We start from the raw sequence: 20,397 nt of genomic DNA, 5'->3' as shown, positions 1-20,397 counted from the left end.
TAGGCCTGATAATAGTATATTCAATGCTAATTTTTTTTAGAACTTTGCTAACCACAGGTAGAGTGCCAGATGACTGGAGAACCAGACAAAAGCAAATCTCATAGTTGTATTAAGAACAATAGAACAGCAAGGGACAAAGATCAGCATGGAGCTTCAAGAGATGGGGAGAGGTTAAGTATTTTTTTCTGTTTGCATTTACTCAGCAGACAGACACAAGGTATAGAAAGAGTAGTGAGGTCACAGACCATATCCAGGTAACAGAAAGGTGATTGCAGCCTTAAGGTGAATAAATCCCCAGAGCCTGATGAGGTGTCCACTCAGACCATGTGGGAGGCTCATGCAGAAATTGCAAGGACCCTGGCAGATATTTAAAATGCCCTTAGGTGAGGTGCTAGAGGACTTCTCTAACATTTCATTAAGAAATTAATAAACTATAGGCTGGTGAAATTTTATTAGAATTTGTTCCAAGGGATAGGATATACTATAAGAATTTGAACAGATAGGGACAATCAACATAGCTTTGTGCACATCAGGTCATGTCTAAATTGATCTTAAGGATATTTTGAAACTACTAAGGTTGATGAAAGTAGTGGTTGTTGCTGATGATGTGGACATTAAGCAAAATCCCATATAGCTGGTCCAGGTTCACTTGCTTGGTAGTCAGATGAATTGTCAACTGGATTCAATATCGGCTTTGCAAGAGCTGAGAAGTAGACTCTTGTCTCTGACTGGAGGTCTGTAACTAGAGGTGTTATCACAGGGATCAGCAAATTTGCAGAGGATACCAAGATTTGGTGTAGACAGCGAAGGCCATCAAAGCTGACAGCACCTTCTTGACCAGCTGGGAAAATGGATGGAAAAGTTAAAAATTTAATGCAGATGTGTGAAATGCTTGCCAGGGCAAGACTTGCATATTGAATGGTAGAGTACTGAGGCATGTAGTTGAAGTGACCTGGGAATCCATATACACAATTCTTTCAAAGTAGCATCACAAGTAGATTAAGGTCATAAAGAGCTTCTGACAGCCTTCATAAATTGAAGTATTGGGTACAAGATTGAGATGTTATGTTGAAGTTGTCCAAGTCATTGGTGAAGACAAATTGTGCGCACAGCTCCTCTCACCTACCTACAGGGGAAAATATCAAGCTTGCAAGGATGTTGCTGGGACACAAGGACCTGAGTTATAGAGAAAGGTTCACAAACTAGAACTTTATTCCTGGAGTACAGTGGAGCAAAAAGAAATCTTAATTGATGCAAAAGTATGAATAGGGAGAGTGCAGAATTAGAATACATTCAAGGAGAACTTCTGTGTGGTGCAAGTGTGAAGCAATAGCCGAGGTCAACTGAAAGTTTACATAGGTAAATGGATGAGAGGTATTGAGGCCCATAATCCAGATGCAGATAGATGGGACTTCAGCTTTTGAAAAAGAGGAACTTCTAAGAAGCAGGTTTGGTGAGCAAATGTACATTTTATTTGAATGAAGTGTTTTAGTACAAGGCTAAAATAAACACAATTCCATTATACCTCATGAAAAAGTTAAAGGCTAAGCACTGCCACAGATCACTGAAAATTGATGGTTCAGGCTCCCAACCTGGGCAAAAGCCTCAGGTAACTTGGAAATGTACGATTACACAAATCAACTTGAGATTTGGATTTTGCCACCTTCATAGCAATGTACCAATGGAAAAAAGACTGAGCAGCCACCGTAGGAATGTTCTTATCACATTGTTCCACAGTCAAGAATGCGAACAGTAACACTCGTCTTTCCACTCTGCGATCCCTTTGATTCCATTTGTTTTACGACATCCATGCCTTCTACCACACGGCCAAACACAACATGCTTTCCGTCCAACCTGAAAAATCAGATTAAGGTCAAGTTGATGCAGGAAAATACATTAAAGAATTACATCAACTGAAATTTAATTATTCAGGTTAACCAAATACTCATTCTCATAAAAAGCAAGAGTAGACTTGTCTCAGGAAAGTTAGTCACCATTCCCATTTTAAATATTCCTTTGAAATAAATTCAGGTAATCAAACCAGTTGTCAACATAATTATCACTGAATACCAGTTATTCTATTAGGCTTATTAGTCACTTCATGCTTTAGAGCGAGGCTTGCCAATCTATGGAACCCCTGATTAATGGCAACAGTTCGAGGCATATATAAAAAAAATTGGTTACTCCTGCTCTAGAGCACATGCAGAAAAATGGTAGGAGCAGTCTATAGCAAAGCAGAGCCAGATAAACAGACTTTTAACAACCTTTGCTTGGTTGTAAAACCATGGCTCACATTCAACAAGCTTGCATACATATACACTTAGGGAAAGGGGTTAAAAAAAAACTACACTAGTGGGGGAAGTCCAGGGCTTGGAGGGCAAAGCTTTAGAATACAAGGATGCATTCTGAACAGAGATGAAAGTTATTTACTTGAGTCTGAAGGGTGATAATTTGTGAAATTCATTGCCATGGACTGCAGTGGAAGCCAAGTTATGGACATATCTAAAGCAAATGGTAATGGGTTCTTGATTGGCAAGAGTATTTAAAGGCAAAGAGGAAAAAGGCAGGAGAATGGAGTCAGGGGAAAATAGATCAGTCATGATCAAATGGTACATCAGTCAATGGGCTGAATGGCCTAATTCTGCACCTAAAGTACTGTGCACATGTAAAAACTTTCAAAAATTTCTAAAGTTGCTTAGTAATATTATAAAGAGCAAGAAAAAATAAAACAAAAAACACCAAATCAAAATCTGGTGCTACACCCTTTAAGGAAATTGTTGGTAGTTCTTAGGTATACTGTTGTGCAGTTTTTTGGGTGAGGGGATAGAGATTCATGGTTGGTAGGTCATTCCAAGCATCTTGGAAAATTTGCCAGTTCTTCTGTAGACTTTGGCCATATTGCTTACTTCTGCCTCTCCAGGTAATCCCAGATAGCCTCACTGTTAAGACCAGGGCTCTATGGACCAATCTGCAACCATATAAAAAATCTAGATGCCCAAGACTTTTGCACAGTACTGTAGGTCATTATGGTCTTATTGTATTACTGGTGCTCACTCACCACTAAAAAGTAATCAATTTCAAACAATCCACATCCCATACAACAGTACTACACAAATTCCCTGGGAATTCTACGGCAGGGAATCCTGCCTTAGAGCAGCAGAAGCAACTTACCAACCAGTTGCGGCAGTACAGATAAAAAATTGTGATCCATTTGTATTGGGCCCAGCATTTGCCATTGACAGTATTCCTGAAAAAAAACTTCTATTAGTTAAGAATGCAGAGCCATGAAAAACACAATATAGATTCACCCCAGTATATGGATACCTGGCCTGTCTATACAAATTGCTGAGTCAATCAGGAGACCGTCAATATGGACTTGCCACCGGGGAACTGTTTACAGCCATATTTCTGGCATGAACTATTCACAGGAATGAAACCCTGACAACCTGAATAGCTTTCCCTTCAGCAACAACTTCTCACCCAAAAAACCACACACCCTATTCAACTACAAGCACCTGTCAATTAGTACCACACAACCTACTAGTACTGGCAATTAGAAATTAGCATTCATTGGACAATACAATTCAGACCTTACTTTTTTTGGCATTCAGGTATTAAAGGATCATGCCACCACTGCAGTTTCCCCAAATTCACTCCTGAACTAGGAAGGTTAGAGTATTACTTCAGTCAGGTAATTGTTTTTCAAAATTCAAAAGCAACATTGTAAAAATACCAGACAGATCAAGTTTTTAAAAATTTACATTGAACTACAGAAGAATGTCTCACTCACCAGGTCCGTCATGTTTGAGTATGAAGTTCTCATCTGCAAATTTGCTACCATAGATGGATCTGCCCCCTGTGCCATTGCCTTTTGTGAAATCTCCACCCTGTAGAAACCAAAAGCAGACTTAGAGTTAGAACAATTTTTCTTTCATTAAGTTTGCAAACAAACCAGGATTCAAACCATTTGTCTAAATCCCAGAGCAACACCAGTGTCAATCTGATCTGATTTAGTTCATCTAAAATGAGTTCCCTTCACACTAGAATACAGTTTTGCAGCTAATAATACCTTCTTTATAGCCTCTCAAGCGGTTAACTTTTGTCACTAGTGGCCAAATATACAAACCAACACTAATACATCCTCATTTTCTCCATTCAAGCTTCAATTATCCCAATATCTGTACGCAAGTGGTGGCCCCAATACAATTATTTAGGATACCACTACACATTGATCACTCCCAACAATCAGCCTTCAGCAACTCTACAACCCCCCATCATCTTGGCACAAGGTAGTTTTAAACCAGCACACAAAACACCAGAGGAATTCAATCAGGCAGCATCTACGGACAGTTAGTGTTTCAAGCCAAGGCCCTTCAGAACTTCTAGTCTGACAGCACCTTACTGCACATTTTTTTAAATCTGCCAATAACATCTTTACAGTTTACTCCCATCACCGGATGCTACCCAAAAGAGGAATGAACCCAATTACCAGTGAATTGCAAAGCATTTCCACAGATATTCGAATATGCATGGTGTTGCACTCTGGTAGTAGAAATGTGCAGACTATTTTACAAATGGGAAGATCTAGGAATCAGATTCTTCAGCAGAAAACCCCGAAGGTTAACTTGTAGGTTGATCAGGTGGTTTGGAAGGCAAATGCCATGTATTCTAGACCTCTTAAAATGAATACTAACCAGAGCAAGGATGGATATGATGCTGGGGCTTTAAGGCACTGGTGAGGCCTCACACCGTGAACAGTTTTGGGCCCCTCATTTTAGAAAAGACATGCTGGTATTGGAAAAGTTCAGAGGAGACTCACAAGGATGATTCCAGGAATGAAGGGGTTATCACACGAAATGTTTGATGACTGTAGGTCTGTACTCACTGGAATTTAGGAGGATGAGAGGAGATCTCATTGAAACCTTTTGAATGCTGAAAGGTCTAGACAGAATCGATATGGCCAAAGGGTGGTAAATTTGTGGAAATCATTACCACAGGCAGCTGTGGTGGTCAGGTCATTGGGTGTATTTAAGGCAGAGATTGACAGGTTCTCAAATGGACATGGCATCAATAGGTTACAGGGAGAAGACCAGGAACTGGGGTTGAGCAGGAGAAATAAAAATAAGTATCAGCCTGAATGGCAGAGCAGACTTGGCAGCTTAATTCTGCTCTTATGTTGCTGACCATCTCCAGAATTATGTTTAGTTTAAAATTAAAACCAATCTCCACTCCTGATATTATTCAGCCTTTGTCTTCCAGTAGTACTGATATCCTATTCAAAGTTATCAATTGATAGAGTTAAGATTGTCCTTTGTTGGTACAATATATACAAAATTAGAGAGCTAAGATATACAAAACTTGAGGGTACTCGATAGGCAGTGGAAGCAGACAATTACCATTGAGTTTAGGCAAAGAGTAGAGTAGACGAGACTACTCTACTCAGTAGAGGCAAAAGGTGAAATAGGAACTTCTTCATTCAGTGAGAGTGTGTGCAAGTGTGAATGCATGCTCAATTGCATTAAGAGATTTAAGAGATCTTTTAACATTCAAGAGATGTTTGGTTGGGTGCATGGTTGGAACAGATATGGTCCAGAAGGTGGTCAACAGGACTAAGCAGAACAGTTCAACACAAGCCTATTTCTAAGTAGTAGGGAGTTTCTAGGGAGCTAACATTGGCATGTGGCAAAGGTAATATCGCAGTAGTTATGGGGGATTTCAACACGCAGGTGAACTGGGAGAATCAGGTTGGTGCTGGACCACAGGATAGGGAGTTTGTAGAGTGCCTGCGGGATGCATTCTTGGAACAACTTGTACGAGAGCCGACCAGGGACAAGACTATTCTGAATTTAGTGTTATGTAATGAACAGGATTTGATAAGCGATCTCACAGTAAAGGAGCCATTAGGAGGTAGTGATCACAAATAATAATTTGAGAAGGATAAGGGCAGCTCGAAGGTGTCAGTGTTGCAGATGAACAGGGGAAACTATGGAGCCATGAGGGAGGAGCTGGCCAAAGTTGACTGGACGGATAGCCTAGCAGAAAAGACAGTGGAACAGCAAAGGCAGATATTCTTGGGAATAATGCACAAGGTGCAAAATCAGTTCATCCCCCAGAGAAGGAAGGATTCAAAAGGGGAGAAAGGGGCCTCAGTGGTTGACAAAGGAAGTCAGAGATTGCATAGCATTAAAAAAAAGGAAGCACGACAGAGCTAAGGTGAGTGGGAGGACAGATAATTGGGAAGTTTAAGGAACAGAACTTAACTAAAAAGACAATACAGGGAGAAAAAATGAGATACGAACGCAAGCTAGCCAGGAATATAAAGGAAGATAGCAAAAGCTTTTTTTTGGTATGTGAAGAGAAAGAAGATAGTTAAGAACAATGTTGGGCCCTTGAAGAATGAATTGGGTGAAATTGTTATGGGAAACAGAAATGGCAGAATTTAATGAGTACTTTAGATCTGTTTTCACTAAGGAAGACACAAGCTATCTCCCAGATGTATGGATGGGCCAAGGACATAGGGTAACAGAGGAAATGAAACAGATTGACATTAGGAAGGAAACGGTGATGAGTAGACTGATGGGACTGAAGGCTGACAAATCCCCAGGTCCAGATGGTCTGCATCCTAGGGTACTAAAGGAGCTAGCCCTGGAAATTGCGGATGCATTGGTAATCATTTTCCAATGTTCCTTAGATTCAGGATCAGTTCCTGAGGATTGGAGAATGGCTAATGTTATCCCACTTTTTAAGAAAGGAGGGAGGGAGAAAACAGAACTATCGACCTGTCAGCCTGACATCGGTGGTGGGAAAGATGCTAGAGTCCATATAGCAGTGATAGGATTGGGCCGAGCCAGCATGGATTTACCAAGGGTAAATCATGCTTGACTAATCTGTTGGGAGTTTTGAGGATGTAACCAGGAAGTTAGACGGGGGAGATCCAGTGGATGTAGTGTACCTCAATTTTCAGAAGGCATTTGATAAGGTCCCACATAGAAGATTGGTGGGTAAAATCAAAGCTCAGGGCATCGGGGGGGGGGGGGGGGGGGGGGAGAAGGCATTGACATGGATAGAAAACTGGTTGGCGACAAAGGGTAGCGGTGAATGGGTGTTTCTCGGAATGGCAGGTGGTGACTAGTGGGGTGCCGCAGGGCTCAGTATTGGGACCACAGCTGTTTACCATTTATGTTAACGATTTGGATGAAGGCACAGAAAATAACATCAGCAAATTTGCTGATGATACTAAGCTGGGTGGCAGTGTGACATGTGATGAGGATGTTAGGAGAATTCAGGGTGACTTGGATAGGCTGAGTGAGTGGGCAGATACTTGGCAGATGACGGTTTAATGTGAATAAGTGTGAGGTTATCCACTTTAGGAGTAAGAACAGGAAGGCAGATTATTATCTGAATGGTGTAGAGTTGGGTAAGGGAGAAATACAAAGAGATCTAGGAGTCCTTGTTTATCAGTCACTGAAGGTGAATGAGCAAGTGCAGCAGGCAGTGAAGAAGGCTAATAGAATGTTGGCCTTTATTATAAAGGGAATTGAGTACAAGAGCAAGGAAATCCTCTTGCAATTGTACAGAACCCTGGTGAGACCACACCTGGAGTATTGTGTACAGTTTTGGTCTCCAGGGTTAAGGAAGGACATCCTTGCTGTAGAGGAAGTGCAGTGTAGATTCACAAGGTTAATTCCTGGGATGTCTGGACTGTCTTACGCAGACAAGTTAGAGAGACTGGGCTTGTACACCCTGGAATTAAGGAGATTGAGAGGGGATCCGATTGCAACTTTTAAGATTATTAAGGGATTGGACAAGATAGAGGCAGGAAATATGTTCCAGATGCTGGGAGAGTCCAGTACCAGAGGGCATGGTTTGAGAATAAGGGGTAGGTCATTTAGGACAGAGTCAAGGAAAAACTTCTCCCAGAGAGTTGTGGGGGTCTGGAATGCACTGCCTCAGAAGGCAGTGGAGGCCAATTCTCTGGATGCTTTCAAGGAGGAGCTAGATAGGTATCTTATGGACAGGGGAATCAAAGCAGGAACCGGGTATTGATAGGAATTGATCAGCCATGAGCGTCGAGCGCGCACTTTAAAAGGCAGGACTTCTTTTCAGAGTGGTCATTTGAATCGGGAGCAAGTTACAGCTTGTGATTCAGCTGGGATCTCAGAGAATTCGACTGTGTAGGTAGGATTTAAGCCTACCTGGTCAATACCTGTGGAGGAGGGGGAACTGCGCAGGCGCGAGTGACGTCAGCGTCGAGTGCGCACTTTAAAAGGCAGGACTTCTTTTCAGAGCGGGCAGCGGAGTCCGTGGAAGCAGAGTCCTGGGCTTTGGCTAAGTGGGCTTCGGCGTAAGGGGACTTCGGTAAGCTTGTGTGATTGCTCGCTGAGGGGAAGAAGGCAAGGTCGCTAGGTGCTTTTTAGACATTCTATTAATCCAGTTCAGGTATGGGGGAGACAGTCAGAGCAGTGGTGTGCTCCGTATGCAGTATGTGGGAGGTCAGGGTCAACACAGTTGTTCCTGATGACCACACCTGCAAAAGGTGCGTCCAGCTGCAGCTCCTATCAGACCGAGTTAGGGAGTTGGAGCGGGAGCTGGATGAACTACAGATCATTCGGGAGGTGGAGGCAGAGATAGATAGGAGTTATCAGGAGGTAGTCACACCAAAAAACCAAGAAGTAGGCAGATGGGTGACGGTCCAGAGAGGCAGGGGGAGCAGGCAGAGAGAGCAGAGCACCCCTGCGGCCATTCCCATTAACGATAAGTATACCGTACTGGATACTGTTGATGGGGATGACCTACCAGGAATGAGTTGTAGTGGTCCTGCCTCTGGCACAGAGGTTGAACCCTCAACTAGAAAGGGGAGGAGGGAAGAGAAGAGAGCGATAATTTTAGGGGACTCTATAGTTAGGGGGGCAGATAGGAGATTTTGTGGGGCAGATCGAGAGTCTCGGATGGTATGTTGCCTCCCTGGTGCCAGGGTCCGGGACATCTCAGATCGGGTGCAGGCTATTCTGGAGAGTGAGGGCATGAACCCAGATGTAGTGGTCCATATAGGGACCAATGATGTAGGTAAGGTGAGTGAGGGGGTCCTGCTTAGAGAGTTCAGGGAGTTAGGAGTGAAGCTGAAAGGCAGGACCTCCAAGGTGACAATCTCGGGATTGCTACCTGTGCCACGTGCGAGTGAGGCGAAGAATAGAATGATTATGCACATTAATACGAGGCTGAGAGCATGGTGCAGGAAGGAAGGGTTCAGGTTTTTGGATAATTGGTCTTTGTTCCAGGGACATTGGGATCTGTTTCGAAGGGATGGTCTACATCTGAACCGGAGGGGTACTAACATTCTTGCAGGAGTATTTGCCAGTGCTGCTCGGGGGGGGGGTTTAAACTAGATGTGCAGGGGGCAGGGATCCAGATCCAGAGGGTTGGTCAGAAGGTGCATGGAGTTAAATGTGTACAAGGTTTGGGTGATCTTGAGAAGGTCATCAAAATTCAGGGTGCAATTTGCCCGATGGAAGTTCAAGGAGCTGGGTTAGGTACAGTAGACAGTGTTTTAAGCAAAGAGAGGAGGAATGGGCTAAGAATTCTATACTTGAATGCACGTAGTGTCAGAAATAAGACAGATGAGCTTGAAGCTCAGATGAAAATGGGGAACTACGATATTGTTGGGATAACGGAGACATGGCTGCAAGGGGATCAGGCCTGGGGATTGAGTGTACCAGGGTATACGTGCTATCGTAGAGACAGAAATATGGGAAGAGGGGGTGGGGTGGCCCTGTTGGTGAGGAATGAGATTCAGTCCTTAGCAAGAAGTGACTTGGGAACAGGGGAAGTAGAGTCTGTGTGGATTGAGCTGAGGAACAGTAAGGGTAAAAAGACCCTAATGGGTGTTGTGTATAGGCCCCCAAACAGTAGCGTGGATATTGGGTACAAGTTGATTAGGGAGTTAACATTGGCATGTGCTAAAGGTAATGCACTCGTTATGGGAGATTTCAACATGCAGGTGGACTGGGAGAATCAGGTAGGTGCTGGACCCCAGGATAGGGAGTTTGTGGAGTGTCTAAGGGATGTATTTTTGGAACAGCTTGTGCTTGAGCCAACCAGGAATGAGGCTATTTTGGACTTGGTGATGTGTAATGCACAGGAACTGATAAGTGATCTTGAAGTAAAGGAGCCATTAGGAAGTAGTGATCATAACATGTTAAGTTTTTATCTACAATTTGAGAGGGATAAGGGCAGATCAGAGGTGTCAGTGTTGCAATTAAATAAAGGAGACTACGGAGCCATGAGGGAAGAGCTGGCCAAAGTTAAATGGGCGGCTGCCCTGGCAGGAAAGGCAGTGGATCAGCAGTGGCAGATATTCTTGGGCATAATACAAAAGATGCAAATGCAGTTCATTCCAATGAGAAGGAAGGATTCAAAGAGGGGGAAGGGGCCATAGTGGTTGACAAAGGAAGTCAGAGATTGTATAGCATTAAAGAAAAAGAAGTATGACAGGGCTAAGATGAGTGGGAATACAGATGATTGGGAAAGTTTTAAGAAACAGCAGATCTTAACTAAAAAAGCAATACGGAGAGAAAAAAATCAGGTATGAGCTCAGTCTAGCCAGGAATATAAAAGGGGATAGCAAAAGCTTTTTTAGCTATGTGAAGAGAAAGAAGATAGTTAAGAACAATGTCGGCCTCTTGAAGAATGAATTGGGAGAAATTGTTATGGGAAACGGGGAAATGGCAACAGGATTTAATGCGTACTTTAGATCTGTCTTCACCGGGGAGGACACAAGCAATCTCCCAGATGTATGGATGGGCCAGGGTCATAAGATATCAGAGGAATTGAAACAGATTGACATTAGGAAAGAAACTGTGATGAGTAGACTGATAGGACTGAAGGCTAATAAATCCCCGGGTCCAGATGGTCTGCATCCGAGGGTTCTAAAAGAGGTGGCTCAGGAAATTGCGGATGCATTGGTAATCATTTTCCAATGTTCCTTAGATTCAGGATCAGTTCCTGAAGATTGGAGAGTGGCTAATGTCCCACTTTTCAAGAAGGGAGGGAAGGAGAAAACAGAGAACTATCGCCCTGCTAGCCTAACGTCAGTCGTGGGGAAGATGCTTGAGTCCATTATTAAGGACGAAATAGTGGCACATCTAGATGGCAGAAATAGGATTAGGCCGAGCCAGCATGGATTTACCAAGGGCAAATCACGCTTGACTAATCTGTTGGGAGTTTTTTTGAGGGTGTAACAAGGATAAGCCAGTAGATGTTGTGTACCTAGATTTTCAGAAGGCATTCAATAAGGTGCCACATAGGAGATTGGTGAGTAAAATCAGAGCTCATGGCATTGGGGGCAGGGTTTCAACATGGGATAGAAAACTGGTTGGCAGATAGAAAGCAAAGGGTAGCAGTGAATGGGTGTTTCTCAGACTGGCTGGAGGTGACTAGTGGGGTACCACAGGGCTCTGTATTGGGACCACAGCTCTTTACGATTTATGTCAATGATTTAGATGAGGGCATTGAAAACTATATCAGCAAGTTTGCTGACGATACTAAACTGGGTGGCAGTGTGACATGCGAAGAGGACGTTAGGAGAATCCAGGGAGACTTGGATAGGCTGAGTGAGTGGGCAGATACTTGGCAGATGTCATTCAATGTGAATAAATGTGAAGTTATCCACTTTGGAAGCTGGAACAAGAGGGCAGAGTATTGTCTGAACGGTGTAGAGTTAGGTAAGGGAGAAATGCAAAGAGACCTGTGAGTCCTAGTTCACCAGTCAATGAAGGTGAATGAGCAAGTGCAACAGGCAGTGAAGAGGGCAAATGGAATGTTGGCCTTTATTACAAGGGGAATTGAGTACAAGAGCAAGGATGTCCTTTTGCATTTGTACAGGGCCCTGGTGAGACCACAGCTGGAATATTGTGTACAGTTTTGGTCTCCAGGTTTAAGGGAGGACATTCTGGCAATTGAGGAAGTGCAGCGTAGATTCACTAGGTTGATTCCTGGGATGGCAGGGCTGTCTTACGCAGAGAGATTGGAGAGATTGGGCTTGTACACGTTGGAATTGAGGAGATTGAGAGGGGATCTGATTGAAACGTTTAAGATAATTAAAGGATTTGATAGGATTGAGGCAGGAAATATGTTCCAGATGTTGGGAGAGTCCAGTACCAGAGGGCATGGATTGAGAATAAGAGGTCAGTTATTTAAAACAGAGTTGAGGAAGAGCTTCTTCTCCCAGAGAGTTGTGGAGGTGTGGAATGCACTGCCTCGGAAGACGGTGGAGGCCAATTCTCTGGATGCTTTCAAGAAGGAGCTGGATAGATATCTGATGGATAGGGGAATCAAGGGATATGGGGACAAGGCAGGGACTGGGTATTGATAGTGAATGATCAGCCATGATCTCAGAATGGCGGTGCAGACTCGAGGGGCCGAATGGTCTACTTCTGCACCTATTGTCTATAGTACAGGTAGTCCCCGACTTACGGGCAACTCATACTTGCGACCCAAGGAAGGAGAACGCTGTCCGCCATTCTATGTCGTTGCTGTTGACTGTGTTGAGTGTTTAACTTTGCATTTGGCTTAGATTTTCTTAGTAAGGTTCACCCTGACCCTGCCCACCCCCCATTCCAGTCGGCTGGTGGCGCAGTGAAATCAGCGCCGGGCTGGAGAACAGAGTTTCCGAGTTCGATTCAGTGACAGACCGCTCCCATGCCGGGTCGATGTCAATCCAGTGACTCCCATACCATCCGTGCCAGCTTGATGTCGAGCTTGCAACACAACCTCATTTATAAAAAACACTGCCACCTCCAGTTTAAATTCCCACGCAGAATATTGTGGATGATCAAATACCCAAACTCAGCACAGCCCCCACTTGTCCCATTTAGCCTGTCTCAATGCAGTGGTCCTTAGGACCCAGCAGACCTCGGGAGCCGCCACCCAGTGTTTGTTCCATTGACAGGAAGTGATCACGATTGAAAATAAAGTGGAAATAAAGCATTTGGAAAGAGGTGAAATGCCATCGGTCACTGGAAAAACATTAGGCTACATTCAGTCAACAAATGGAACAATTTTAAAGGATAACAGATAAAGTAATAATGGAGCATGTGAAAGGCGCTGCCCCAATTAAAACTATAATTATTGTTGAGCAACTCAGTGGTTTAATTATTGGAATACATACATTTCTTAAGTGTTTTATGCATAGAAAGGTAAAATATACTATATACTAAGACAAACATTTGACCGACGATAAATACTGGATGTACTTGTTCCCACTTCCTTACAAATCCGACTTAAAGACAGACTCAGAAATGGAACTCGTATGTAACCCAGGGACTGCCTGTACAGGTAGTCCGAGTTACAAACATCCAACTTAGACAACTCGTACTTATGGAGGGAGAATGCCGTCTGCCATTTTAAGTCATTGCCATTTACACTGAGTGTGTAACTTCGTATTTGGCTTAAATATTTCTTAGCAATATTCACCCTAAACCCCCACCCCTTGTCCCATTTAACCTGTCTCAGTACGGGTGGACTTTTAAGACCCGGAGCAGCACAAGACCTGCCACCTGCAGCTGCTGCTTTTTATTTAAATTAAGTGCGATTGTGAACAATAGCCAGATCAGGAATGCTGATCAAGTCAACTAGTTCCTAAAGAGAATTCTGATAAGCCAATCAATACAGTTCACTGTTGCTCAGTGATAGGACACAATCTGTATTTTTCTGTTCTGTTGACAGAAAGCAACATAATTGAAAATAAAGTGGAAATAAAGCGATTGGAAAGAGGTGAAATGCCACCAGTCATTGGAAAAGCTTTAGGCTATAGTCAGTCAACGATTGGAACAACTTTAAAGGATCCAGGTAAAGGATAAAATGAGAATAATGGATCATTTAAAAGGCCCTGCCCCATGAAAGCTACATTACGAAGCAACAGTGGTTTAATTATTGAAATACATGTGTTTGAAGTGTTTTATATGCATAGAAAGGTAAAATATACAATCAGCCCTCCTCATCCATGAGGGATTGGTTCCAGGACCCCTCACGGATACCAAAAGTGCAGATGCTCAATTCAGTGGACATTAGGACCCAGTGCCAGAGCTCTGAATCAGCAGAGTTTCTGTTCACAAAAATTATCACGATTGAAAATAAAGTGGAAATAATAGTGATCAGGAAGAGGTGAAATGCCATCGGTCACTGGAAAAGCATTAGGCTACATCGGTCAATGATTGGAACAATTTTAAAGGATAAAGTGAGAAAGGCCCTGCCCTGATGAAAGCTACAATTACTACTAAGCAACACTGGTTTAATTATTGGGTTTTGGGTTTTTGATCCTCCACATCAACCGAGAGCACACTCCTGAGCAGCCCGTCACTAGATCAAACTCAGGTACTTCCATTCCCAAGCCCGGCACTGAAACATACTTTGTTTTATATGCATAGAAAGGCAAAATATATACTATACACCAAGTCAAACATTTGACTGACACTAAATAATACCAGATATCTGTTCCGACTTATGTACAAATAAGACAGATGCAGGAATGGAACTCGTTTATAACCCAGGGACTGCCTGTAGTGTGCTATGAGACAACTTTCCCCAAAAATATTCCAAATTCATAACTCATTACTTAAATATTGTCACCCCTGTTCAAATGGATAAACCTTCCATCATTACAGAGATTAAGCTACATATTAAACAAAAACTAACAAAACCATTCATATCCAAATGTTAAGCACCTAAAAATATAAGGGCTCCAACCTTGTCATTTTCCTAGAAAGGTTTCAATATCGTAGGTTCCTATAATAGGAAGCCACATCATCTTGTGCATTAGATGCATGAAAATAGTAAATCAATCAAAACAAAACATTAAAGGAGTATACTTACTTGGCACATAAAGCCAGGAATTATTCGGTGAAAAATTGATCCCTTAAACCCCTCACCCTCTGGCTTGGTACAAAGCACACGGAAGTTCTCTATAGAAAAGGCAATAACAGATCAAGTAAATTTACACTCAAGACTCATGGGCAAGATAACCTTAACTTCTAATGTACCCAAGCACACACCCTACTCCCAAAGAAAATATATTAGATTGGATTGTGCCATAATGCAAATCTTTATCAGGCATACCCAACTGGCTCCATTCAGAAGAATGGAGCCCCTTCAAACCTACCAATTTTTATTGAGGCACTGTTGTATCTGGATGCATAACAGCTTTGGTATTACAACTGCTCTGCACAGGACAGAACTGTAGAGTTGTGGATGTAGCTCAGTATATCACAGGAACCAGCCTCCCCTGCATGGATTCTGTTTGTACTGTTTTCTGCCCCTGTAAAGTAGTCAACGTAATCAAAGAGCCACCCAGACATTCTGTTCTGTCCTTTCCCATCAAGTCTGAGAGCATATATGGCATTCAAGAAAGCAGCAAGGCAATGCTCTTTTCTCACTGCCTTCATGAAACGCTCAGAACTTGCACCACCAGATTCAAGGACAGTTACTACCCCTCAACCACCGGGCTCTTGAACTACACTTATCTATTGATGTTCCCATAACCAATGATACCACTTTAAGGACTCTAGTTACTGTATGCTCTCCTATGCTCTGACTGGTCTTGCCTTGATCCTGTTTTATAGTTACTACTCTGTAAATTTACTGAGTATGCCTGCAGGGGAAAAATTCTCAGGATTGTACATGGTGACATGCATGTACTCTGATAATAAATTTTACTTGGAAATTTGAAGAACAGTCTATTCCAGGAGTATAGACTATTGAACAGACGTATTGTACAGCTCTTGCCCCACAACCTACCTCATTATGATCTTCAGCTTTATCCTCAAGTTTAAAAGGGAGCACTTTCTCCACAGCTTTTACACTATCATTTTACCTGCCACGGTGTAATGATTCATTCTGTATGAACAGTATGCACAAGCTTTACATTGTATTTTGGTACAAGTGAAAATAATATGTGCAATGAATCAGATTTGATCAGGGACCTCGAGGTAAAGGAAACGTTAGGAGATAGTGACCATAATGATATGTTTTAACCTACAATTTGAGAAGGAGAAGGGAAAATCAGATGTGTCAGTATTACAGTTAAACAAAGGGAACTATGGAGCTATGAGGGAGGAGCTGGCCAAAGTTCAATGGAACAATACCCTAGCAGGGAAAACAGTGGAACAAAAATGGCAGGTATTTCTGGGAATAATGCAGAAGGTGCAGGATCCGTTCATTCCAAAGAGGAAGAAAGATCCTAAGGGGAGTAAGGGGCAGACACGGCTGACGAGGGAAGTAAAGGGCAGTATAAAAATGAGAATTAAGTATAACATAGAAAAGATGAGCAGGAAACCGGAGGACTGGGAAGCTTTTAAAGAGCAACTGAAGGTAACAAAAAAGGCAATACGCCAAGAAAAAAATGAGGTACAAAGGTAAACTAACCAAGAACATAAAGGAGGATAATAAAAGCTTCTTTAGGTATGTGAATAGCAAAAAAAAGAGTGAAATTGGGCCACTGAAGACAGAAACGGGTGAATTTATTATGGGGAACAAGGAAAAGGCAAATGAGTTGAACAGGTACTTTGGATCTGTCTTCACTAGGGAAGACTCTCCCAGATGTAATAGTGGCCAAAGGAACTAGGGTAAAGGATGAACTGAAGGAAATTTATATTAGGCAAGAAACAGTGTTGGATAGACTATTGAGACTGAAGGCTGATAAGTCCCCGGGACCTGATCGTCTGCATCCCAGGGTACTTAAAGAGGTGGCTCTAGAAATCGTGGGCGCATTGGTAATCATTTTCCAATGTTCTATAGATTCAGGAACAGTTCCTGCTGATTGGAGGTGGCTAATGTCCCACTTCTCAAGAAAGGAGGGAGAGAGAAAACAGGGAATTATAGACCATTTAGCCTGATGTCAGTGGTGGGAAAGATGCTGGGAGTCAATTATGAAAGAGGAAATTACGACACATTTGGATAGCAGTAGAAGGATCAGTCCGAGTCAGCATGGATTTATGAAGGGAAAATCATGCTTGACTAATCTTCTGGAGTTTTTTTTTGAGGATGTAACTATGAAAATGGACAAGGGAGAGCCAGTGGATGTAGTGTACCTGGACTTCCAGAAAGCTTTTGATGAAGTCCCACATAGGAGATTAGTGGGCAAAATTAGGGCACATGGTATTGGGGGAGGAGTACTGACATGGATTGAAAATTGGCTGGCTGACAAGAAACAAACAGTAGTCATTAACAGGTCCCTTTCGGAATGGCAGGTTGTGACCAGTGGGGTACTGCAAGGTTCGGTGGTGGGACCACAGCGGTTTACAATATACGTTAATGATTTAGATGGAGCAATTAAAAGTAACATTAGCAAATTTGCTGATGACACAAAGTTGGGTGGCAGTGAGAAATGTCAGGAGGATGTTATGACAATGCAGGGTGACTTGAGACAGGTTGGGTGTGTGGGCAAATGTATGGCAGATGCAGTTTAATGTGGATAAATGTGAGGTTATCCACTTTGGTGGCAAGAACAGGAAGGCAGATTACTATCTAAATGGAGTCAAGTTAGGAAAAGGGGAAGTACAACGAGATCTAGGTGTCAATGAAAGCAAGCATGCAGGTACAGCAGGCAGTGAAGAAAGCTGATGGCATGCTGGCTTTTATAACAAGAGGAATTGAGTATAGGAGTAAAGAGGTCCTTCTTCAGCTGTACAGGGCCCTGTTGAGACCCCACCTGGAGTATTGTGTGCAGTTTTGGTCTCCAAATTTGAGGAAGGACATTCTTGCTATTGAGGGAGTGCAGCATAGGTTCACAAGGTTAATTCCCAGAATGGCGGGACTGTCATATGTTGAAAGATTGGAGCGACTGGGCTTGTATACACTGGAATTGAGAAGGATGACAGGGAATCTGATTGAAACATATTATTAAGGGATTGGACACTCTGGAGGTAGCAAGCATGTTACCGCTGATGGGCAAGTCCAGAACTAAAGGCCACAGTTTAAGAATAAGGGGTAGGCCATTTAGAACTGAGATGCGGAAAATCTTTTTCACCCAGAGTGGTGGATATGTGGAATGCTCTGCCCCAGAAGGCAGTGGAGGCCAAGTTTCTGGATGCATCTGAGAGTTAGATAGAGCTCTTATAGATAGTGGGGTCAAGGGATATGGGGAGAGGGCAGGAACGGGGTACTGATTGCGTATGATCAGCCATGATCACAGTGAATGGCAGTGCTGGCTAGAAGGAATTGCCTACTCCTGCACATACTGTCTGTTGTCTATAATAACAGAATATCTGATAGGTACTCACAGCACCTTTCTGCCATTCATTCTACCAAATTGAAAAAAAGTCAATTCTTTTTCAGACTAGGTATCGAATTAAAATAACAGCACATTTATGCCGAAATGAACGAAAAGTGCTGATTTCCTCCAAACGTGAAGAACGTCCGGAGCAGATACAATAGCAGCAAATCCTGCTCTTGCGAGCAAAATGCAAATGCCATTCGTAATTATTTGTACTTCAAGTCTATTAAAAATAATTAAGGTTATACTTAAACACAATTAATGAATTAAAAAGAAAAACTCACCTGCAGTTTTTGGAACAACATCGCTCCTCAGCTAGTGGGTAGAAACAAAAGAGACAAGAAGCACGATTCAGGTTTAAAGTCTTGTTAAATAATACGAACGCAGGTTTTATTCGGGAGGGGTGGGGTAGTGAATTCCGATAAACCTTTGCTCGCAGTGATTGCTCTGGGGCGATTCAAAACCCGACTTTTCGCCCTGTTAACGGACATGGCGGCCACAGGACATTTTGTAAGAGGACCCCATCCATGAAATGGCGGGCACCGCTGGGCGCCCGATCTTCAACCGCCAGTACCAGGCTGGTAACCGAGCCACACGTTTAAAATAGTAAGTACACACTTTATACATAGAAAGAAGCCCGGTGGTTGCAGTGAAGGATGTGGCAGGGTACGCCACCCAACACGTGGCCGGCGGAAGGGTGGTGGGGCGCTGAAGAGGAGCGTCCCAAGGCCTCGACCACCCCCGCAAACCACCCTCCCAGATAGGGCAGCAAACGACCACCACCGATGGTCGCATCCGGGAGGGTATTTATTCCTAACAGCCAATACTCAGAGTGGGGAGGGGGAGGGAAAGGAAAGGAGGTTTAACGCTTCCGGTAATCGCGTGGTTGAGTTATCGGGGTGCGGCTGGCCCAAAACCACATGGATCCACTGCATCGGGAGCCCCCAGAAATTAAACACTCACCTCGAATACAACGCGGCCCGCTGGCTGTCTATCAAAACCAATGTCGAAGAAGACGCGAGGGTTGCTCATTCTGTTTTTTCTCCTCTCTCGCCACTAACTGCTAACCTTAACCGAGTGCTAATTCCGCAAAGGAACCGCTGGTTCTTCTTTTATAGCGTTCCCGGTCTCGCCGCTCCCACCCCCCCAACCTGATTGACGTCCAAACGAAGCAATCACCTACCAATAACCTTATGATGGACAGACAGGTCGGCCAGTAGACGTGCGGGAGGGACGACAGGTGCTCTCCGCTGATCGAATCGCCGCTCGGTTGCGAGTAACGGTGAACATGAGTGAAGTCTCGAATTCATGGAAATGCAGCCCAGCCGACTGAGCATTCCTGAAAAAATGCTCGCCTTTTCAACGAAAGATGCACAAACGCACCGATACGCAATTAAAATCCTGTCAGTTTAATTTTAGTATTTTGCTGTGGTGGAAAAAAATGGTAAAATCTGGGAGATAGCAACCAACCAGCGCTTTTGTAAGCGTTCCTTTGCACTTTTATTCCCAAAATGCGTAGAAATTAGCAAACTCTTTAGAGTAAATTTAAATGTACATGCCTAAATTTTGCTTCATAGATACCATATATAAAGAGATCCAAGATTGGAAAAAAATGGACCTGTGACATAATATTAAAATCCCACTTTTTACTAATTTATCCAGTTTTCGGTGGGTGGATTATCTTCATTGACGCTTTTGTCGTTTTTTTAAAAAAAATACGTGGTTTCATCTTCAGCAGTTCTGTTGATGTGAAAAAGGGCGCCACTTAGGCGGGTTCCAGAATGTTCTCCGTGGTCTGACCGCCGAGTCATGGCCGCGCTACGGTCTTTTGTGCCTTGTCGAAATTTTAAAACAGCTGGAAATGTGCTCTACTAAACAACATCGTTGTCACCTCGAGCCCCACTAACATTTAATTGTCAGATATTATCTAAATCTTGCGTTTTGAAGTCAGTCTATTTTAGTTTGCGAAGAAGTCAGGGTGCGAACCTACGAAATCTCGTTTCAAATCGACGCATTTAAGGTTATCTTTCGGGGGAGGAAGACATTGCAAAGAATGCTGCAGCCGAGTTGGGTACAGCAAAATTGCGCTTTACAGCATTTAACAAATTCAGGGTAATTACTTTAAACAGGAG

The 20,397-nt window shown here is 43.2% G+C and overlaps 1 protein-coding gene across 1 annotated transcript; it reads right to left on the bottom strand.

The window, feature by feature from the left end:
- Positions 1 to 1,449: 1,449 nt before the first annotated feature.
- Positions 1,450 to 19,382, bottom strand: LOC132391122 (peptidyl-prolyl cis-trans isomerase-like). Its single transcript, XM_059963933.1, has 6 exons — positions 19,229 to 19,382; positions 18,550 to 18,580; positions 14,869 to 14,957; positions 3,791 to 3,887; positions 3,172 to 3,247; positions 1,450 to 1,854 (listed from the first exon to the last, which is right to left on the bottom strand). The coding sequence occupies exons 1-6, from the start codon at positions 19,295 to 19,297 to the stop codon at positions 1,722 to 1,724; spliced, it is 495 nt and encodes a 164-aa protein (XP_059819916.1). The 5' UTR covers positions 19,298 to 19,382; the 3' UTR covers positions 1,450 to 1,721.
- Positions 19,383 to 20,397: the final 1,015 nt, after the last annotated feature.

This window comes from Hypanus sabinus, chromosome 1 (genome assembly GCF_030144855.1).
Source record: "Hypanus sabinus isolate sHypSab1 chromosome 1, sHypSab1.hap1, whole genome shotgun sequence".
Classification (NCBI taxonomy): domain Eukaryota; kingdom Metazoa; phylum Chordata; class Chondrichthyes; order Myliobatiformes; family Dasyatidae; genus Hypanus; species Hypanus sabinus.
This window is presented reverse-complemented; position numbering and strand designations above follow the sequence as displayed.